The following is a 25,168-nucleotide window of genomic DNA, read 5'->3' on the forward strand; positions in this document are numbered from 1 at the left end:
CAAACAACCCTTTCGGAAACCCGTCAAACACGACTAATGAACACTAATGAACTATTCAGACAGACACAATCCATCAACCCGTTCGGCGATGCGTATCAGTACTGAAATAATAATGATTATTATGACGGGAAAAAATATAAAGAAATCTTCCAATTGATTAGTATCGATCGAATAAACTGCAATACTATACAAAAACAAATACAGGCGGGCAGATTTGCGGAATGTATAATAGGGCTAAGAGGTTAAATTACAGTCGTGACTCGCGTCGTAGCATCGTCATTCATCAGCGACGTAGGTACTATATATTATGTATTTAAGTATATTATGTAGCTAACCGATTATGTAGCTGTACCTGCCACTCGGGTCAACGCACAGCGCGATGATAACGCTTATCGTGTTGAGGTTGGTCAGTGTACATATGCACGCAGAGGACGAGACCATTTTAAGTGGGCGATACATATATATTTATTATATAATAATAAAAGATGACGAATCGAAAAACAAATTATAAAATAAATGCCGTCCGAACGACTCGGTAGGGGGTCCCGTGTGGTTTTTGGGTTTCTGAGAGTTGGGATGGCGAGCGTGTGAGTGGTGGGATTCGGGTTCACGACCGGGCGGACGTATTATAATTAGATATAGTCTAAAAATAGCGGACAAGGACGCGGAAGGAATCCGGGCGAGTGGTGACGCGTCGCGGAAGACAAGAAGACCACCCCGCAGTCTTCGACCCGATTGATTTCTACGGGTGGCCAATATAATACAATATAATGACAATAATATTATAATGTCATAATATTATTACTATACAAGTCAATATCTATAGTAGTGAACGGTTTGAGCGTATCTGTTTTTAAAAATTGACGTGGCGATCGTGCACCGACGGAAACGCGAGCAGGACGCTCGCAACGCCGCATCACCGCCGTTAGCCACATGTCGACGCGCAAGACCGATGCAACTGTTGTGTGTACACTATAAATTGTGTGTAGGCGTGTTTGGGTAACGTTGGTACTAGGTTGTAAGAGTAAATAATAATAACTAAAAATAATAATATAAAAAATGTTGTAAGAAAAAATGTATAGAATAAACATACCCCGGCGGGAGCGGCGGCGGGTTGACCTAGTTAAATCGGTGCGGTAAACGCGTGTGCGGCGGCAAAAATATAAAATGTAAGCGCGATTCGTAACTATTGTATTACTCACTTTGATCTGAAAGTCTAAACAATTGAATTTCATGATAAATCCGACGGACCATCAAAACATTTTTTCCTTGTTTTTATTCGAACAGCTTTGAAATAATAACAATAATGAGTTGATATAATATAATATTATTGTAATAGCTTATCGCGCCAACCGCGGCGACAATAACATCATCACGGCGGATTTCGCTGTTATAGACGCCACCCGCGGTTGTTGGACGAACGAAGACGCAGACAGTACTGTACGCCGCGCCGCTACCGCCGACGTCGATATTAGCCTAGCCCAACGTTGACTTAGGTCGGGAACTTTACATATGTGCCGTGTGTGTGTGTGTGTGTGTATGTGTGTGTGTGTGTGTGTGCATGTGTGTGCGTACATGTGTTTTTAAGTGTATATTATAACTGGTGTTCTTTCTTTATCGCATCGCGTATACGTCACCAGACGTTTAACGACCTCGCGGCGAATCCGAACGATCACCCGCAAACCATTCGAGATTATGATAATAATAATAATAATAATAATAATAATGCCTAATTATTAATAATAATATACCGCGACGTTGCGGTCGCCCTAGTGTGGAGTGTCGTTGCGCGTCGTCATAATATATTATTGTATTATTATTACGCGCACCTCCGAGTAAGTGTTGTTCTTTTCGCGGACGATGCGCGCACCACTCCGATTTTTTTAGTATTTACGTTTTTGTTTTTTAAATTTGTTTTTTATTTTCACGGAAATAATAATTTTGTATAAAGAAAACACGGCTAGGTGCTCACCAGCGCCGTGCATAATACGATAAATTTAATTTTGATCGGAGATTTTGTGCACCGCGGTTCGTGTGGCGTTTTTGGCCACCGAAATCAGATAACGATACATCGTAATAACAATAATTTTTTTCTTACTTTCGAGGGTTGGGCGGCGCCGTCCGCCCCGGGACAATACTATAGGTTTACCTATTTATATTATAAAATACGCGCGCGCGGGATTTTCTTAGCAGAAAAATAAACGCGTTGGTGGCGTTTTATTTATGGCCCCATTCGCGTTTCTCGCGTGCCGCGTTCGAATTTATTTCTTTCGGAAGCCTCGACGACGTTTTTCGTTTTGTTTTACTACTCGCATTATAATAATATTATCATTATTATTGTTGTTGTTATTATTATTATTATTATAACTATTATGTATAAGTATTTGCGTATGAAATTGCTGGGTCCGAACTGCCGCCATTGTGGTGAGCCCTCTCCCCTCCCCCCCTTATCTACCATTAGTATCGCTAGGTGTTGTTTCCTCGGTCCGGCGATTTTAAGGCATTGTGTTCTGAGTACTTTTTTAATTATTTTCGATTATTTTATTTTCATTTTTTTATGTTCGATACAATTTTTCATTGTTTTACAATAATAGGTTTACGGCGTACCGCTGCCGCCATCAGGCCTTCGGATTTCGGACCGCTTCATGGGTTGGCTTCCGCCGGCCGACGTGATTCGAATGCACGCTCACTATACTGTACAATAATTTAAATACTAAAAAAAAATGTATTCCTCGTATCATTGTTTCTGCAATGGGAGCAAAAGGGCATAATACGAGTATATTATAGTGACTAATATTATTTTATAGGTGCATTAAGATATTACACCGACGAGAGCTAATTAAAATTGCTATATTTTTCCAAAACGTTTGCGTTCAAATATATAATAAATACACGTTTATACGTGACCGGTGGTTGCAGAAATGGACCGGTAAAATGAAAGTTAAAAATTATAGATTGCATCTTTTAATATAATTATATAGAACATAATATTAATCAACAGATATGCAATATTATTATGATATATTGTATAATATTGTACGGCTACTATTAAGTATTAACTATAAATACTAATGTACTATAAATTACTTTTTGCTGCATATTTTTTTAAGATTCAACATTAACAAAGAATACTATGTTAAAAAACAATGCGATTAATGGCGAAAATCACAAATAGGTATTATATTATAATACTCGAATAACTTTATTAATTAAAACAAGTTATAGGCATTTTATTTTTATTTTTTGTGAGTTTAAAATTGCTGCAGTATGTATATATATTATATTTTTATGAAACTATAGCAAATAGTGCCTTAAGTTTTACCTATTAAACTGATAACATGTTATAAATATAGAATCGAATGAATATGAAATTTATAATATTTGTAATTTAATTAATTACAATATGTTATAATATGTACATGAAGTCAATTCGATTCATTTAATTCATATGTACATAAAAAATTAAGATAAGATAAAATTTGAACGAAAAAAATAAACATTTTAATACTGTATTAATACCGTTTTAGTGGTGTTTTTTTTTATTTTAACCGTTGTAATACCGTATGTAAGAGATATGATTTTTTTTTTAATCCTCTTGTTAATGAAAAAAATAAACCGGATTGTCCCCGTATGCATGATAACAGACTGGGGTTTCTATTTTATAAAACAAAAGGACCGTGTAAAAAAAAATATATAATTTTTTAACAGCTGCTAACGGTATTTTCTCACGGTTTCGAAGATGAACGGATCGCGGATGGACTTTCAATGACTTTTATAGATGCACCGGTGTGCTCGTATATCGCTCTAATTAACCTTGTCCGTGGCACATGTCAGCGTCATGTCTTCTCGGAGGAAACCGCGACGTGGATAATCGGGTGCGTGGTGGAGGGGAGGTAAAAAAAAAGGTAAAAAGGAGAATTCATTAATTGAGTTTGGACGGCGGAATCAAGATAGCGGATGGATGTATATTTACATACAAAAACACAATCGGACTTCATACGGCTATTATTGGAGGGACAAGAAGACAGCGCGGCGGTGGCGGTGACGGCGGCCGCCGTTACCAAACAGAAGGAGTATCCTTTGTTACGACAAAATGGTTTTAATTGACGTTATGCAAAACTTATAGAGGGTCATCGATCCTATATAACAGTAGAAAAATGGAATATTTTACCCCGAAGATCTCTATCTCGGGAAGTATATATTGACGGACGATTTTATATTGTTCGACGATCGGTTTTTATTTTATTTTTGTTCAAAATTGTCAAACAGTTAAATTTGAAAAAGTATAATAATATTAAAAACAATATAATATACTACGGTACATATATAATATATAATATTATGTATATATGTATATGTACATATGGATCGTAGGTATATAATATGTTTTCTCGTGATAGAACCAAATGAGCAGCTTGATTTTTTCCACACGATTGCCTGCAAAGGGTATTTGTGTGTGAGTGTGTATATTGACAGGAGACGTCCGTAGGTAGAACGGTCGCGTGACCTGAAGACTTTTGTAATACGGTATTTTTCTTGGTATATTTTTAGTGCTCTCACTCCACCCCCTCTTGACTGATATAGGTATAAATATATAAACATATATATAATATATATATATACAAATAAACAATACCTATATTATGATGTGTTGTATAGCACACAAAAATAATATCGAAAGGAACGTGCAGTAAACAAATTTCAGTCATATTACAATAAAAAGCGATTTTGACTTTTCGGGAGGGTAATAAAAACATGCAGGCGAAAAGTGAGCAAAATAATAATGATATAATAATAACCAAACAAAAATTCCACACACACGCATAAAACACGCTATTCGTTCGAAATAAAACCATAAACAAAATGAAAGTACAATAAAATATTATATAGAATACTATACGATTATACAATAAATTGTTATATGTAAAAATAGCGTACTGAACGAAAGACGTTCCAGCTGACTCGCTGAAGAGTGGACCAGCATTCTTCAAGAGTGCGGTCTGATATCGATCGGTTCTGCACATGGTGAATCCACAATAAGCAGCATTAAAAAAAAAAACAATACACAAATGTATCTTTTTTTCATTGGTTAGAGTCAAACGACAAAACATTTTATTAGTAACAACATATTATTGTATATAGGCTGTACTGCATATAGGTTGGTAGGTACTACAAGATTTCGATAATCACAACCCGGATATTTGAGAGTTTTTTTTTAATCGATATCATATTATTCATAAGTAAAATTATTTTTTATTGATTATATTTTATCTTTTATCTAATGTTGGTCTAATGTGGTACACTTTTATTCTGATTTATATTTTTGAAAAATCCTGTCGGCAGTTATCATTACTGTTATATATTATTAGTTTATTATACGTTTAGAATAATTATCCATATTTTTTATTTTCGAAATACGTTTGTCAGACACATGTTATTTGGCTTCAATTCGGCCAAAGGGGTTGTGACTCGTGTTGTGTTCACGTGGTCACTACGGTTTGGTGTCGGTGTCGGGCGGCAAAAAGCTCTGAGTGAAGAGCGCGCCACCGCACACTGTAACCGACCGGCAGAAACGCGCAGGTCCTTTCCGATTCCTTTTGCCCCTTCGTCCTTAAACTGAGTTTCCTTATGTCCTCCCCGTCCACATTCTCCATACACTCACCCACCCACAAGTTTTTACCACGCGAGTTACTCCTATTTTTTCGTAGGCAAAACTTTCAGGCCTCCCCTATAAAAAAACTACGATCATTCTCAATATTATAATATTGTTTTTATAGCATAAAAATTGTAATTATTATTATTATTAACGATAATATGAGTTTTTTCCAGGAGAATTTAAAAACTGTGTCGAAACTAAAGAACGACAGTGGCTCAAATGGCCAGTCGGCACCCCAAAAATATAAAAATGAATTACTAAGGGCTACCCCATTTCGAAATACCCTACATGTTAATAGGGGTCGCGCGTGTTGCGTAACACCTCCTGGCGACCATCCGGTTGTGTAGCCCGTGCTCAAGCCGGTCGACCGGTTTTTATAAGGTTAGGCATTCGAGAAAAAAACTACCCCGCAGGAGTTTGGGCAACAATGACCACGGCATACTGGTGTACCGTGTCCAGTCGTTCACTTCAATTTCACAATTCAACATACTAATTTTACACATTAAACATGATCATATTTTTTGGTATTTAATTGTTTTATCATTACTTTTTTGCCGTTATTTTTTGTTTTATCTTGTTATTTGGTCAACAGTGCATTTTACTTGTAAGTTTATAGTAATGTTTTATATACTTTTAAAGCTTAGTTAGTTTGTTTGCTATTTTTCGTTACTGTATCTACTGTACAATTATTAGTAAACGAGATTTATTTCGGCATGCTTTAATTTTTTAGTTTGAAGCCTTTCAAGAGGAATGAAGCCAACAGTCCATGCTTGGCACGCCATTTGATGTATATATTATAGATATTACTTATTTGTACTTATTAGTTAACAGTAGAATAATATTAATTCATAAAAGTTTGATGCAATGAAATAAAACACTTACAAATTTAAACCACTAAACCAACGTAAAATTATTTTTTGGATGGTTACGAAACATAAATATGAATTTTTCATACATAAAATAACAGTGGTTTTAAGATTAATACCTAATATTAACTGTCAATAATTCAGTATCAATGTCAAGGTTATTTTTTTTTATTTAATAGTTTATATTTTGGTTGCTTTATTTAAATTAATTTACACAAATTATCTTTCTCAAAAAAAATAAAAAAATCTATCTGACTATCTATAAAATAAACATATACACTTAAAATAAATGTTTTTATACTTGGTATTATATTAGTTCTTAAAAAGTTAAAATTAAGTTGACTAGAAGATTTTTTTAAATATAATTAAGAAAATTAGAGGATATTTATATTATGAACATTTAGGTATTAATTTTTTTAATAATTGCGATTGAGTAACAAAATTAAATATTAAATATAATATCTTCGGTTTTTCCCTATCATAATTTTTACCTATAATATGTCGCTTATAATTACGTTTTTTTTCACTGGCCGTCATCAACTCTTTCTATTTGGTATTATGCCAACAATCTGTTTTGTATTAATATTATTTCAGTACATTTATTTTTTTACCTCGGTATAATTTAATTTTAAAAATAAAGATGTGTTTTTTCTACTTATTTCAATCCAAGTACACGTGCAGGCTTTTTTTACTTAAAAATAATATTTTTTTTGAAACTAATTCGTATGTGATATATTTTAAAATAAATATATATTATGAACAATAAATAAAAATTTTGCTTTGAGATAAAACGGGAAATTTAGTTTAACATTTTATTCATTGATATTTTAGATGAAAAATTTATTTTTTTTCAAAGTTTAAAATACAAACTCAATAGCACACTTTGCAATGATAATATTTTGAGTGTTACAATTTAAAATATTATAAAGACTAAAAAAAACTATTATTTTAACTATAAAATGTTTTTCGTTAAAATATATCATTTAAATGTTTTTTCAAAGATTATTTTATTTCATTCGTTTAATTAAATTGTATCAGCCATGATAATAATTTTGTTCTAATTGTAATTTATTTTAATTAAAATTGGATTGTAACATATTTAATATGTTTTAATTAGACAAATTATATTTGTAGTTTGAAAATTATTATTTTTAAAACTAACATTATTTCGAGACTTAATCATAGGCAACATATTGTTATATCATTAAAAAAATTATAATAATCGCTTTACGGTGGAAAATATATTCCCTGTCAAAAAAAGGAAAATCCTGCACGTATTTTTTCATATTATATTGTTATAACGTTATTTTTAAAATCCAATTTCTCATTAGAATAATAAAAAAAATCTTAAAAAAAATTTGATATAAACACTTGTCGATAAATAAATTGTTATTGTGGAGGGAAAGCGGGTTTTATTTTTGTTTTGTGGACATAATATTAATTATTGCAATGTAATTACGCGTGGAAATAAAAATATGGACTCACCTGTAGTTCGCTGACCAATTTTTCGGTCATCATTTTTGGGTCGCTCAGCACGAGAGAATTGTTCTGGTTGATGACGACGGATACGGACGGGTCGCCGGCGACCGGTGGTTGTCCGGCCAGTCCTGCGGCTGATGACGAGTCCTGCTGTTGCTGTTGCTGGACGGCTGCGCGGATAGCCGCCGGTGACGGTTGTCCGACGATGACGTCCGTGTCGTCGGTCATCTCGACGTTTTGCGTTTGTTGTTGTTGTTGCTGTTGTTGTTGCCGTTGTTGGTGTTGTGCGACTTGTTGAGCGACTATGGCGATCGCCTCGTCAGCCGTCACCTGTACGTTGTTCGGCGTCTGCTGCTGTTGTTGTCCGACTCCGACGATGGAGGATGGAACTTGCTGCTGGTCATGGTTGACTTGCAGCGTGGGCGGCGGTGGCGCTGCCTGAGGTTGTGGCGACGGCGAAGAGTCAACCGCCTGCTGCTGTTGCTGTTGCTGCTGCTGCTGCTGCTGTTGTTGCTGCTGCTGTTGCTGCTGCTGCTGCTGCTGCTGCTGCTGTTGTTGCTGCTGCTGCTGGAGTTGCTGCTGCTGCTGGTACTGTTGTCGCTGTTGCTGCCAGAAATCCGCGGCCGGGTTCATCTTGAACACCGGCCGTTGCAACAACACAGACTGCTGTTGCTGTTGTATGTCCGCCGACATTTCGTCGTCGTCGTCGCCCTGCAGGTGTTCGTGGCCGGGCGAGGCGCGAAGATCCAGCGGGGCCGAAGAGATCGTCTTGACTGATGTGAAACAATTTTCTGATATATTTTTTTCTCTCTGTTCGCTCGTGTGTCCAAACGATGATCAGACACAGTGGTGACAGCGGTAGTGATAGCCGTAGTAACAGTATTGGCCGCACATGACGCGCGTAAAATTCGTCCGGAAGCAATTCACTCGATCTGCACTACTACACGATTACGGAAAGAGAAAAAGGAAATTTTTCTTTCAGATCTGTAAAAAAAAAAAAAAAAAATTGAAAACCCGAGAGTTAAAACGTGTTTTAAAACATGAAAAAAAAAATATTTTATAATATATTTTTGAAATAAAAATAACGAGACGAACGCGCGTGCCAGACGAGTGAAAATTTTTTATGAATAAAAATAAATCATAAAATATATCAACGAACCGTGCGTAAAATAGTATTGCAAGCTGCGTTCGCGACACTTGCTGTATACGAAATTATATACTATCGGAGTGTCGCAGAGATGTAAATAATTGTATGTGCGTGCGTGTACGCCTAAATCGGGAGTCGGGCACCTAAGGTGTTCGCGACGTCGGAGTAGTCTTGAGACTGAGCGACGTCTCAAGACGCCGGGCCGGAAAAACGTCGGCTGTACGAGCGCGGCGAACTGAGCGCGCGCGTGTGTATGTGTGTGTGTAGCACTCGCGGCGGCGGCGGCGGCGGTAAGAGCGGTAAGAGCGGCGGCGGCGGCGGTGGCGGCGTCTTGTGTCGGCGTCGCGGCGCGACTGAGGAGATACGCGGCCAAGATGTCTTGGAGTCGCGGACATATCGCCGTCCCTGTCGGTAGCGTGTGCCGGCCGCCGCGCGCCGTCCTTTTCTACGGCCGTGCGCGCCGCGGCGCTATAGGGGTCGGGTTTTCCCTCTTAGGAAGAGCGCGCGGTACACCGCCAGACGTTTTCCTTACGTGCGTATTTCTGCGCCGGCGTCCGCCCCTAGCGCTCTCTCTTCTCTCGGTCGCTCGTCCCACCCCCGCCACAGACGGCGAAGAAGCGATAGGGGGTGTAGTTTTCCCTCCGTTCTACCCTTATTCTTATTTTTTTCGTTTTTCGTTTTCCCGCCCCAGCCGCAGCCGACCCAGCGCCTTTTTTCCGCTCCCCGCACCGCCCACCCACAATACGCTGCTCGGTTTTTCCGTTTCCTTTCACACCGTCTTCGCGCCCGACGCGACACGCTACTATCATATAATAATAATTGTATACGATATATATGTACACGGCGCCACGCGAGTGTCCGAAAAATATTTTTTATTATATTATTATTCTAACATATTATTAGATTTAAATTTTGTACATCATAATATCATGTATAGGTAACGTGGTTCTGCATAGTATAATATAATATAGTATAATATATATATTCTGGTCGTTTGGTCGCATAAAGATTTACGTTTGAACGCTTCGCACGAGAAACAATTGAGAATTCGAGAATCTAGTCGGTCAAATGAAAAATAATAATATCATAGATAATTTCATATTACATTATAAGGTATGTATAAAAAAAAATATATAGACTATGTATGTAAGCTTATGCAATCGAGTGTTTTACGTTTGTGACTATATAGATAGGTAATTGCTTAAATAGTTCTGTTTGATTTTTTTTCGTAAAAATTTTAGTGAACTTTCATGACATTAAAACTCGTTTTTGATTATTCTGAACGTTTTTATTGCCGTCTGGTGGCGCTGCCTTACGGACACCCTTCCCGAATTTAACCCTTCCGTACAGAAAGGGTTGAAATGTTTCATATTTAGCCCGGAAGATATCGTTGCGATTGACGTTTCGGAACGAAAACTATACAATTAAATTACGCGAGAAACTTCGGATATTATAATTTTATATCAACATGATATTACGTGTAGAATTAGAAAACGAGATGACTAATGAGATAAAAATGTGTGAGTAAAAAAAAAAATATTAATGTGTAAGTTATCATCTATGAGCACAAATTCAACAATCCTCGTATTTTGTCTTTCAATCGAAATCGGGAAATAGTTTTTCTACGTACCTAGTACCTACCTACAATATGAGAATGTCCTCTTGTGTGATATATATTATAATAATAAAAAAAAATAATATAATAATATGTCTTACATATTTTTATGCTGGAGTAATCGCCCTAGCGACACAATTCACTCAACTGAACAATAACGATAAAACTCGCGATTAGTTATTAGTTGTTATTTAATATAGTTACATTTGAAACAAAAAAAAAAAATCAAACACTAATTATTAGTTCTAATAATATAATAAAATAAAATATTATACATCAAGCAAAACAGTTGTGTAAGAAAATCATTTACATATCACTACATATACTATATGAGCGTCAATTGATCGATAATATAAGCCGTGTGGCACGCGTCCACGAATAAAATAGAAAAACAAATATTGAAAAGAAAATGTAAATACATATACCTGCTAATAACATAAAATATATAATATATAAAGATACTGTAATAACCTATTTTTTTTAAATTTTTATTCCTGACCTAAAAACAGGCTAATAGTGCCTCGATGCAGTTTCCGGGTTTTTGAAATATATAAATATAAAATGTGTAGGAATATAATAGGATAAGTATAAAAACATATAATTAATTATGCATTTGTGCAGTGTGCATTGTAATGCATTTCTGATAAAAATTACTGCAACGTTTGTTATCTAACTCACGGGTTCAAAGATTTTTTCCTGAAATGTTTGCTGATGTATCGTTATAATTCTTTCAATAAAAATATGCAATATTATTATCACTTCAAACAAAAAGGTAATGAATAAAAATATACGGTAATTTATGCATTTTCCGTTAATGATATAATATCATATATTCATATGTAAATAACCAAAACCATATTCCAGTTCAGTAAAGTTTTATTTCAAAACATAATTTTCAAATTCAACTAACCCATAATCTTAATATAATTCTAGTGAATCGGTTTGTTAAATTTTCACAACAATACAATTTTAATAATTATTTTGTTTATTTAAATCCACGACATGTTAAATTTCAAAAAAAAACCCGAATATCCAATCGATATATTTGTATCTGAATTAAATTTGTCCACAAACATTACTGAACTGTTCGTTTTTAGCATTCCTTTTATCCTTAGGGTAAGCAATGTAAATGATAATGAGTAGGTCCTTGTTATTTGATAGGTACGCATAATAGGTAATTTGAAATCATTCTAAATTTCCAACCCAAGTACATAAACATCGTCCGGTGTCGTGTGTGTGATCACTGGTCAGTGGTCACATATGAATTCCGGTATTTTAAACTTAACATCTAGTCGTTACACAGATTAATAAATTAATATTTTTTATAAAATACCATGGTATCATTGCATTTGATCATTGAAGAATACATCATATTTTAAATTTTGATGTAAACGCATATCAATAGACAAATTGCATTAGTTTTTTTAAGGTTAAATAATAGCCAACAGGTGAACTTCGCTTTAAAGATAATTATTTCATATTAGCTTATTTATCTCGAGTGAGAATATAAAAAATAATATCTATGGGAAACTACGGTTCCATTATCGCTGTATAAATAATTGTTATCGATAGAACATTATGCTAGTTTATTTAACCTCTAACGCGGTTCATTCATTTTAACTCAGAAAATATTGTATAAACTATAAACAAGGTTTTAAAAAAAATCACCGACTACACAGTAGAGCACTCTGCTACGTTTGTGCGTTCCAGAAACAAAATTGTAAACTGGGTAGATACAAATGTTTTAATCACTTTAGGTATAGGTGTCTATAGCCTATGTATTACTTGTATTACTTTTTTTTTCATAGTAAGAAATTCTAATGGGTAATTATACAAAAAAATCATTTTTTTTTATATTAATTGTTTCAATGCATTTTATTTGTATATTATATAGTATAAAAAATGTATTTGTCTGTTAAAAAATATTAAAATTATCGCAATTTTAAATCTAAATAATCGATATAACTGTATATAAAACGTAACGTTATTTTGCATTACCTATGTGTTTTTCACTTTAAAATAGTATGCCATTCGGTATTCTACGTATTCTGCGTATTCAAAAATAAAAACATAATATACCACCGCTTCGTGTAACGTTCGTATAACGCTCGTATGATAATTTATTATTATATATAGACCGCGGGTATAAAACGGGAAAAGTTCATCGCCAGGTGCGCGGCCAACATGCGCCGTCTAATCCGACGGAAAAAAAGGGATGACCATCAATGGCCCATTAATAATAACAAAAACGAGTATTTTCATATGTGCGTTGGAACGAGCGCGTGCCTTTATACGTCATGTAAAAAAAAACGACCGAGTACTTATTATATTATTATTGTTTTCGGGCGACGGTCGCGAAGAGGGATCCGCGCGCGGGATAGGTATGGGCTATGTATACCTATATGATGTATGGTCGCGTTGTCCCGTTTTCGGTCAAAGGGTCAACTGGCGGCTGGTCGCCCCTTAAGGGGGGTGCCGGGAGACCGTTGTCTGGTGCAGCTGGCCCGCGGACATTTATGAATAAATTCGCGGGCATCGCGAGCGCAGCTGATGTGCAAACGTATTATATAATACAGTATGTGATATACAAGTCGTCGCGGGTCGTCCGCGATGATGACCCGCGGTCTTTTGTTGTCCGCGGACGTAAATGAAAAAAAAAAAAAATAACGAAAACATTTATAGCATTGTTTAACGAGAGAGACATTGTGAGAGTGAGCGAGAGCGACGAAGAGGAGAGAAAAAAAGGTCGTCGCGCCGTTATAGCTGGCATTATGTATTATACAATTATGACCTCGGGGCAACAATCCCTTCGCGGCTTTTTGTTTTCTTGTCGCGGACACTACGACGGCGCGTGCTTACCCCCCCCCCCCTCAATCAAAACCCGACAGTGGAATATCGTATACCTGCATTATATTCGGCGATTGCGATTTATTATATATATTATAATATTATATTATTATGATATTATTATCCCTCGCGGACCAGGTGTCAGGTATATACTACACATTATATTATTATTATAATCAACGTCCGCGCGTATAAGCACGCACGCACACGGACGTCCAGCTGCACGTCAGTTAACTCTGGCCCACCCCTCAAAAGTGTTTGCCCCTATCGCGGCGGTAACCCTTTTTTTTTTGTTAATTTCGACGACGGCGCTAATTAAACACACCGGCCGGTCGTGACCGCCGAGCGCTCGCGCCCCGACACGACGTCACACAATCACCATTTTTTCGCGTGTGCAAACTCGTATTTATCGTAATATTATAATATTATGCTGTTTACGACGGTGTTGGCGTTTTTTTTTTTAGTCCACTTTACAGAATTGTTGTTTCCGAATGCGATGTCGTAATGTTATAATAGTTTTTAAACGTTGTGTAATATGTACCTACCTATAATTTTCAAAATGAAAGGTAAATTAAAAGGGTGTCGTTGTTATTTGATTATCGCGATAATAACAATATTATGTTCAAGTTGCCGTTGCCGTTTTTATTGAGCGTACCTATACGTTTTATTGTAAGGTTTTATTATTTAAATTATTTCAAAAGAAGGAAAGACATTTCACGCCGTTATATAAGTTGAGGTAGGTACATCGTATATTCGTATAATATGCTAATAATTATTATAGGATTGACTTATACTACTATTATAAATTATAATATAAAGATGTTTACTTGATGCATAAGCACAAGTACACATGAAAAATATTACTCAATCAAAATTTGACAAATTCATATAATTTAATATATCTAATATTCGTGTTTTGATAATAATTGTGAGTATGATGTATTTCGTTGGTATGGTAGTCGCGTCGCCAAATCAATTTATATTTTATACTATCGATAAGATTGGTATACTATAGTAATAGTCTATACTCTATAGGACATATATGCAATGCAAAAATATTTGCCGACAAATAATTATACCACACATAAGTGAAATATCTAACATATGTTTTACCAATTCCTCGACAGGAAAAATAAATCTTAGTCCTCCTCAAGTGACCAAATTCCGAACAAAAAAATGTAATTATTAACTTTTTAAAATCAAACTGTTTATTTAATTAGATTTAAAAGTGTAATTTTTAAACTAATTGTTAATTTTTCATTGCTTGTTTACACTACATAAGCTATCTGTATTGAAACTAGTTGCAAATATAATGTTATAACATTAGTTAGTATACTAGAACATGACTCGTGCTGACGAAGTTGTAAGGTATCAAAAAAAAAAAAAAAAAATTATAATAATAAAATGAACATAGTTATAACAATCATTAATAATGCCTAAATAGATAACATTTCTAAAAAGAAAATTACATAAATGTATCACAGTAACTAAACTTACTGAGCGTGCAGATTTGAGCACAATTTTTTTTTTTAATTGTTATATTAATGTTTAAATCAATTCCAATAAAACCTACACTAATACTCAGATTATTATACTAGGATAAGGAATATTTATTTTTATAAAAAGTGATTAATGATGGCTTTTTTTCCATTATTTATTTTTATTATAACTATTAAAAATGATTACTGTATAATAAAATATAAACAATATAATGAATAGACAATGTACATACTACCTTCACGTGGATTTTCTGAACCTGTACTAGTGTACTATTATTATTATTATTATTTATTTTTAATTGGACGTTGAGAACAAACTTCTAAAGTTTTCATATTGTAAAAAGTTGGTGTGTAGGTGGATATTATAATGGCCGATAGTAAAAGTAATGCGCTATAAACCTATAACATGATACGGTTCATTTATAATTTTTTCGCGTGTTATCTTTAGAGCGTAATAAATATTTACGGTATAACCGTAATAGCGGCGAAAACGAGGAGTAATATTATACAACGCCTGGTGCCTTATTTGGTAAATATTATACTTTTTAACGGCAAAAAATATAACTGCTTTTGGATTTTACACGCGATCACTTAAACTATTATTATTATGATAATTGCTGTTTGGATGCACTAGATATATTATGCATTTATGCATCGTAATACGCGTGTGTGCCACAGCACGACACTACGGGGTGGAGGGGCAGACGATTTCCAGAGAAAGAAAATACGGTGCAATATACATAATATTCTTGTTGCGACGGCGTGCGCCTCGATGACGGGGGGGTGTGTATATTATAATATGACGTATGGTGCACTTTCGCGACGAGCCCTGCTGTGCTGGCCGATATAATACTGTTTTAAACACATATATAGCTATATAACATACAGGTATACCTACATAATAATATATAACATTGAAGTCGGTAATCCGAGCTCAGTGGCGGCGTACGCTCTCATATTATTGTTTCGATTCCCACGCGTGGCGACTGTGGTTACAGCAACCTATATATAATATATTTCTATATATAATATTATGTAGGTATTGTACCTATATGTTCATGACGTATATACCTGTATGTTATATTAATATTGTACGCGCCGCGTGTCCGTCCGTTTCACCGCCGCAGCAATAATAACGTAATAAATCGGGCGCGGATATATTATTATTATTATCATTATTATAAGAAAAGTATATGGAAAAAAGGCAGAGAGACATAATATTATATAACGGGCGCAAAGAAGAAATTATGACCGCCGAGTACGTGTAGTGCGCGCTGAAAGCTCAGAGGTTTTGGCATATTATAGGTACGTATACGAAGCCGATAAACAATTTCGATTTATTATATTATACGTCTGCGCTCCACCGACGACGAGACGACACGTCGACGATGCACATTATATTATAAAATTATCATACTTATATATACCTATATAATATACGTTATTTGCACGCGGAAAAAAACAGCATACACAATGTTAAATATGTACACACACATGCAGGCAGGTATATTCTACCTATCCCAATAAGAGCCTGCGCATACGAAAAAAAAACCAAACTGCATCGCGAGCACTGAAAAATTACTTCGGCCCGCATCTGCTGCTCGTGTCTCATTTCCCTGCCGCAGTGTACCTATATATCATACACGTGCGATTGCGATATTTATGATTTCCTGGCCGGGCGCGAGCACATTAAATAATAATAAAAATACGAGTTTTGTTCTTTATACGATTAAAGGTATATTATGTATATTACTATATTTTACGCGCACATAGTCGTACGCATTAGAAAACGACTTTTGCGGGAGAGACGCAAAAAAAAAACCGTACGAAAAGAAGCGAACAAATATTATACGTTATTCACGCGGTCTCGTTGATTTATGTATCGCATTCCGCCGACGTGCAGTGCAGTTTACCACCGCTGCAACGGCGTAAAAAAAAAAAATTAAATGTAAATCGCTACAACAGGTGCATCACGTCGAAATTAACGCACGCGAAAAGAACGGAGAAAATAATATAATAATTGCATAATAATAAGACGCAAAACCATTTGCAGACTTACCCCGTGTTCGGTTGATCGGACTTTGTGCGCACGGTTAGAATAGTCATATACTGCTCAGGTATAATGTATATTGTGTATTTATACGAACCGTCCGCGTGTTTGCACAACAACACCACTCACGGTCGCGCAAACGTACGATAAAATGTATTTTATACATCATCGCGGCGAAATATACATATTATATTTTCTAGTAACGCCCCGGTGGCGCTGCCCGACAAAATGCCCTCCCCTAAAAAACGGATAGGTTGGTGGCGGGAAAGAGATTGAGGGGGTGTCCACTATCACAATAATATCATAATAATATATGAATATATACGCAACGGCTGTGTAAAATAATATATGTATACATGTATAGTGGACGGTGTTTTTCTTGTTGATTTATCTGTCGGAATTCCTAAACCATTACCGTTTGTTGGTATTATATTTTCAAAAGGGATTACAACAAACCGCTCGCGGTCATCATAACAGATAAATTTTTATCTATCCCGTCCACCCCCCTCCCCATCCGGCTGCAGCACAGCGCCCGCGGACCGTCCGGCGTCCACTGTCCAGCAATAAATATTTAAATTTCCGCCAAAATGGATTCGGCCATTTACAATATAAATATAACAGCCCCTACAGCAGCCGGTATGCTTATAATAATATGTATGGTATTTAGATGCTAAACGGACACGGGACAGAAGTGGCTGTGATGGGTGGCGGCGAGGGCGTGAGCCATGTATTGATAATAATTATTCATCATAACGATAATATTATATATACAGTGGACTACGGAGTGCGAGTTTATACACGCATATATTATAATAATAATATAGCCGGGAGACTCGTTCGGATACATTATATAATACGTCATACACATTGTGTTTTTGGATGTCAAGTAGGTACAGCGGAGACGTGGCGAGCGGTGCGGTGAGGTAACGCGTGTATAATACATATTTTATAATATTTAGATTGTGAGAGAGTGGGGAATTTCTTGTTTATATACTATATATAGGATTATAGTCAATTAAAAAATATAGTAATGCCTACCTTATAGATGAAAAATTATATTTGACGTGTATTTTTACTAAATCCGCATAATATTATATTTTAATATATTATATAGAGGTACTTGCAGTAATATATTCCGTTTAGTGTATAAAGTAATATATTATATTATAAGTAACCGCATTTAGAAGTATTATATAGGGTAGGTACCCATAATATTATTTAGATGGAAAAAAACTACAGGGCTTCGGAATTATAGTGGACGTATATCTAATATAATATAGGGAGACCTATTATAACACTAGACCAGCTCTATCGCTGTCGTACTAGTGTGCGCGTGTGCGTGTGTGCGTGTGTGTGCGCGTGTAGGCGGAGCTAGACCAACCCAATATATACGTGGGGATGGCCACGGGCGCCGCCCTACCCCGACTCTTCTTCCTCTGTATAATTTATACATCTAGCATCTGCCGCCGCTACGAACGTATAATATAATATATTATTATATTATTATATACACACGTGAACATTGCTGCCCCGTCGCAATCGATTTACCCTTCGGATCCATTTTGGAAAACACGCGATGACCGTCGTATGCAGCTTACGGTATATTTTGTCAAGGCTATGTGTTATATAAAATATCTAAAGTCTACACCCCCGTACAGCGCTGTTACGTGGATAGAGCGAGGCAATTATATATCGGCCAGGAGCAGATTGAAATATAGCGTCGTGCAAGTGGATTTTCGACGTATAGGTACTTAAACGACGGCCAAAACTATTTTCTGTGTATCATGTAATAACACTTATAATTACCGTAATGTTATGTATTTCAGCCCGATAACGCCAACTATTATAAAACCTATTTACTTATTATGGGTAAATGTGTTTTTTTTCCACCATTTCGTTTGCGAACGTTTAAGTCTCCTCAGTAATGACCCCGTCTAAAATTAAATTTATATACGGAAATGAGAGTCAATATCAATCATCTAGGTTTATAAAACAACAGCCGATAAGAAATAATATCGGTTTTATACATTTTAAAAATTAAAAAAATTCAGATGATTTATCAATACACGAAAGTGCTAAATTATAATAACTCATATGAAGTTAAAATTTAATAATTATGTTTTTGATAATTATTATTTATTGTTTAAATTGAGTTTAAACTGATAATTAACAATAATATAATATATAACTTTGATGCGTAATTTATGATAATTTAAAAATATTATTTTTGTATAAGGTAAAATAGTTTCTACTTTATTAGTTTTTATTAGAAGTAAAATCTCGAACAGTAAGACCAATATATTATTATGTATATGTAGAGCTAACAATAAATTGACAACAAATATTACATCAATTTCCATAATTTTGATTCTCAGGTATATGTAAAATAAATATATATGTGAGTATTAGGTAGGTAGATAAAACATTAACTACAAACAATACATGGATGGTACCGCAGATATTTTCTGTTGTTAATATGCAGGGGTACTTTTTGTGAAGTAAAAGTATAAGACGTATGTAGGTAGGTTAGGTTATTCTTCTGGAGCAGTCAAATATTTTCAGTTTGATATCTTATAATATCGTCATATTATACGTATTTCATAATATTAGATAGATAGGATGTGTATATCTACTTTCAGAAATACAATAAAGAATAGAATAAAATATGTGCTTATCGTATGTAATATGTTTCCCGATAAGAAGAATCCTATTGATATTTTCTATAATTATCTACTATATATTATTATAAAATTAAAAACAATGAATATTTACTTTTATATTTTTAATTTGAATGTTCACACATTTATGTTTTATATATAAGATAAAATTGCAGTAAATGGTATAATATATCATATTTACATGCTGTTAGTAAATAAAATACTGTTACTTTTTAAATACAAAATTACCCAATAAATTATCCGGCATAAGTGTGATTCAAATTAAAGTTATAGAAATAACTATATAATTCTAAAAAATTGTATTATCTATACTTAAAAATAAAGTGCAGGTTAAATAATACTAATAAAATATTTATAGTACAATGGTATGTTTAATATTGCTTACATTTATATTCTATACAATAATATAAGTAAAAGTAAATACATCGCGCTTCGTAGGGAAGTCCTAACGTATATTATGTTAATTAGATATACCTTTGAGGTATTATATAGGTACCTATTGTTAATAATAAGGAGTATCACAATTATATCTACTAAAATAATATTGACTTGCTTAGTGATTAATCTAATTTAATTAATCTTTCTGATCTTCGTAAGTAAAAATAATTTTTTTTTTTTTTTTAGACATTTTATCAGTTGGTACAAAATTATTTTGATTTAATTCGCAATATTTTCTTTACATAAGTAATGACCATTATTTAAAAAGTAATATTTCATATTATACACTTACCGGTCAGATTAAGTATGCCTTGGAATTGCGCAGATGGCTTGTTTGTTGGTATAATTTAAGGAAATATAACCTATAGGAGAAGGATAAAATATAAGGAACTAGGTACCAGTATATTATAGTATATTATAATATTTATCTCTCTACTGAAAGTTTTTCACGACACAATGCGTATAAAAATAATATCACATCAATTTAATATAAATACTTCTTTTTTATATCACACAATATTCAGGAACATCGAAAGGGTAATATTAATAAAGTTAAAAATTTATAAAATGTTGTATAACGAATTTCTGATAATTTTCTTATTGTATAAAAGTTCCGAAAATAGTAATTCATGTAATTGAACAATAATAAAATATTTTTTAAATTTATTTATTTACTTATAGTAATTAATTTTTGTAAATTTGTTTAGAATTTCAATGTTTAAATTTTTTTTTCAAATATACTATGTTTAACTTAATTTTGTGCCAAAAATATATATTTAAGCAATTTGTTTTGATGGGGAAATGTACGTTGCAATATTTATGGTTGTTAAGTTTGGAAGATTAAGATTGAACGAATTTGGAGATATCGAGGAGCGTATTTGTATTACGTATATAAGATTATGTTTGTGTGTATGTAGTGGTACTATTAGGGATGGGATGGAGCCTGTATGGGGAACGTTGTACTACGTGTTAAATTCTAAACCATTTGTCCCCTGTCGTGTTCACTCCGGAAAATGATCCAAACAGCGGTGGTTAAGTGGCACAATATTTCCGTTTCGTGTGATATTGTTCCTATTGCCCGGGTCCGGTCATACCGTCCGGTGATGTGGTGACAGCGATGATGTGCGTGTGCTGTGTTGCCGGATCGCTTGTCCGTGGATCGTACCTTCGCCTCATTTATACCGCTCAAATCTCCTGCAAACCCAAAGTGAACATTTAATAATTATGTACCTATAATCTATTATATAATTGTAATGTATTGCATTTTTACAATTCAAATCATACGGCACCTATTACCGATATATATGAGATTTCAGATTTCTGTGTATTATATAATATAAACCTCATAAAGGCATACACCTAGCTAAAATGAAGTTACTATTTTAATTTCACTAAAACCAATTTGGTTTTTTTTTTAAATTATCCATAATTATGGAACAAAAATAATACCTATTATTATAATAATACTGTCCCAATTCGAAGTGTAAAATAATTATTACTAACGGATGGGAAATTTACTGTAACGGAATTAGCATCATCTTTTGTTTTCTCCCCCTTTATTATTAAAACATTGAAAGACATTATGTTACACGAAGCAAATCTTAGGGTTGTTATTCACGGTTAGCAATATATAAATATATTTTATTTTATATTAAAATTAAAGGAATAGAATCATATATTTTATAAAATATATTAGAATTGAAGATTATTTATTTTAAATCATCCATTTTATTGATATCAGTTATTAGTGTTTTAAATATGATTATCTCAAGATATTCGGAATATAAATGTCGCCACAGGTGCCACTGTATACCATTCATAATAGTTTAGACCGAGATATTTTATAATAATTTATAATCAGTAAATCAAATTTTTTTATTATCTTTTTTAATATTATTCAATTTAACTTTTGAATAAGATTCACACGTTTTACTATGCATAATGTGTAAACAGTAAATACCTAGGTAAAGATAAAATAAATAAAAAGAGTAAAACTTATTATTTTATATTATACCTATAAATCAAAATTTATAAAATGTATGTAAGTTATCTATAAATTATAAATATAAAATGCATGGGCATAAAAACAACCTTAAAATATAAAAAAATATATATGATTACGAATCCCACACACATCAGTTATATTGATTAGAAGTCTTCAATATTTGAATAAATTAATAATTATTTAATCAATATTTGAAATTTAAAGAATTTAAACTTATATTTATGTATTATAATATGAGATATGAATTTATATCAACTTAAAGTACTGTTTCGAATGTTTAGATATATCTTTACAATTTGTTAAGGATTCAACTTTCACATTAATATAGAGTCTTTTATCAATTTTTTCGAACTCGTTTACTTGTATAACCTACATTGTTAATTGTTAAACTTTTAATATCGCATATTATAAATGTTTTCAAATCAAACTTGTTTGTAAGTCTATATCAATATAATAACTATGTATATTTAAACACTATTATTAGGTAGGTATATACAATTTATATGCATCAAAAACTATTCAATAGTATATTTTTAACTCTTCTTACAAATCCTTAACCCTATACGCGGGTAAGAACAATGTTATAACGTATATAATTATAGTAACATAATAATATTTTTAATTGTGGTCCGCAATTTATTGTTCGCCAACATATTATTATGCAACCTATATAATAATATTATATAAATATATATGTTGAATCATAAATTAATCATTGTGGTCACGTCTAACTGATGCAATCATTTGGCACATTCGATGGGCACGGGTTTTTTCGATAATACGGGAGTATTAGTGGCCAAAAGTGTTTATTGATTGGCTTTAAAATTAACTACTCTGATTACCTATTAGACCGAACGTTTCAAATGCAGCGAAAAAAAAATTGATTTCACGTTAAAAAAAAAGTATTGTTTGTTCACACAGTGAAGCTGGCGGCGCTAGTTCCACCTACCATTATTATTATATGCGTAAATTCGGGGACGGATTTCAAGCGCCAAAAAATCGACCCTTGCGTATTATTTTATTTTTTTTTTACCAAGGGTGGGTGGAAAAAGTTCCCATTAATCACGTGTCGCCATAAAACAAAACAAAAAAAAAAGATGGTTTCTCCCCGTTCCCAAAGCAGTGACGTTTGTTTTTTTCCACACATTTTGATTCGCCCGAAATTCCCTATAACGGATGTACGCCTATATTATTCATAATGGAATCCACGCTAGTGTTGTAAAAAAAAAAAAACACACAAAACAATAATAAAAATGTATATATATATATATATCCGCGTTTGCGATAGTATTGATTAAACATTATATCCCTGGGGAATCCGTGTTGGCAATCAGCATTTAGGGAGAAAAAAGTGGAAATAATATTATTATGACGCAAAGCCCAGTTACTTGGGGTATGAGAATTTCAAACTAGATTTTATATAAATTAATCATTCTACATACAATAATGTCAAATAATGACTTATAAAAATTACTTATAGCTAATTTATAATGTAGTAGGTACTATATGTCTTAAGTACCTAACTAATCATGTATCAATCCAAGCAGCCTAATATCTATATTTATTATTTAAAGGTGTATACAAAAGTAATGAAAGTGTAAAAGAACAGCTTGTGTTTACATGATAGATAGAAACCTTTTTTTTGCTTTGCGTAATACCTGTAGTTATGTTTGTTATGGAATTTGTTGATTCCATTCGAACAAAATTCACGAATAATTTATATGATATAAATTAATTGGTTTGTAATTAACACATTACAACTTTAATTAACTGTATTTTTTTTAAATAAATACTTAATAAAAAAAAGCTCGTAATTTAATTACACAGGTATTATGGAATAGGTTTTAAATAATACGTAAAAATATAAAATTATTTAGGTGGATAGTATAGGTGTCGGTTTAACATATTATTTAATTATTATTAATCTTTAAAATCTATTAAATATACAGATATGAGATAATAGATATATATTGCCGAATAGATTATAGAAGAAAATCGATGTATTATTTGGTGGTATCTATATCTATTATATATTAATTATATCAACATAGCCTTTCTACCTATAATATTATATATACTCGTATATATTTATAACATAATAGATATGCTTATACAATTTTCACAAACTAAATAAGAACTAGAAGTAAATGTATTATGTATAGAATATATAAATATAAACCATGAGTTATTGCCATTTTCTATCTTACTAAGAATACCTATAAATTGATATAATAATAGTGCAATTTTTTAGTTGTTTTTTTGTTGGAAATAATTGGTTAATTTAGATTGTATGTTTAAATAATGAATTAAAAAATTTAAATCACTGGAATTTATCATTGTGCATGATTTGTTTTATCAATTTTGCATGATTTCATGCTTCAAAAATGTAAAATGTCATGTAATCGTTTGCAGTAAATTGGTATTAATTTGAGTATTTTCTTCAAGTAAGGCATAAGGCAACATTGTAAAACAGTTGTTGAAATTTACAGTTTACTTATACCTAACTTTTTATGATTTAAAAAAAATTTTAATCCTAGAGACTTGATATTTTTTGAATTATTTAATTACATTTTATACCATAGACATTAAATTAATTTAATAACGTTTTGATAGTTGTTGTGCTAAAACCTATAGATATCTTGTTAAAATTATGTTGTATCTCAAAAATTATTTTTTCTTTATAATAGTTCATCTAAATTTAAATTTCATAAAAATAATGATGTCTTAGATATTAATATTTAATTATGTCATTTTTGATTTCTTTATAGTATGTTTTTTTTGTAGCATTATAAATTCAAAAATTTCATACTGAACCTTTATAGGTAAATATCAAAACTTATCTACTCAACTATTAATATTAATAAGTAATATTTTGAAAAAGAAATTCT

The 25,168-nt window shown here is 32.9% G+C and overlaps 1 protein-coding gene across 4 annotated transcripts in view; it reads right to left on the minus strand.

Annotated features, from left to right (window-relative positions):
- Nucleotides 1-20,847, minus strand: part of LOC100164834 (Krueppel homolog 1) — a 45,174-nt gene extending 24,327 nt beyond the window's left edge. The window contains exons 1-3 of one of the 4 annotated variants that reach the window (XM_016808238.2): nt 20,568-20,845; nt 8,008-8,985; nt 4,939-5,016 (exon numbers count right to left, since the gene is read on the minus strand). In XM_016808238.2, the coding sequence (XP_016663727.1) occupies nt 4,939-5,016; nt 8,008-8,694 (765 nt within the window). In that variant the 5' untranslated portion in view covers nt 8,695-8,985; nt 20,568-20,845. Of the gene's footprint in view, nt 1-4,938; nt 5,017-8,007; nt 8,986-9,160; nt 9,871-20,567 lie in introns of those variants that run through there. The other 3 variants (XM_029491617.1, XM_016808237.2, XM_029491618.1) reach the window with 3 other exon arrangements.
- Between the last annotated feature and the right edge of the window lie 4,321 nt (nt 20,848-25,168).

The sequence above is a fragment of the Acyrthosiphon pisum genome, chromosome A3 (genome assembly GCF_005508785.2).
Source record: "Acyrthosiphon pisum isolate AL4f chromosome A3, pea_aphid_22Mar2018_4r6ur, whole genome shotgun sequence".
Classification (NCBI taxonomy): domain Eukaryota; kingdom Metazoa; phylum Arthropoda; class Insecta; order Hemiptera; family Aphididae; genus Acyrthosiphon; species Acyrthosiphon pisum.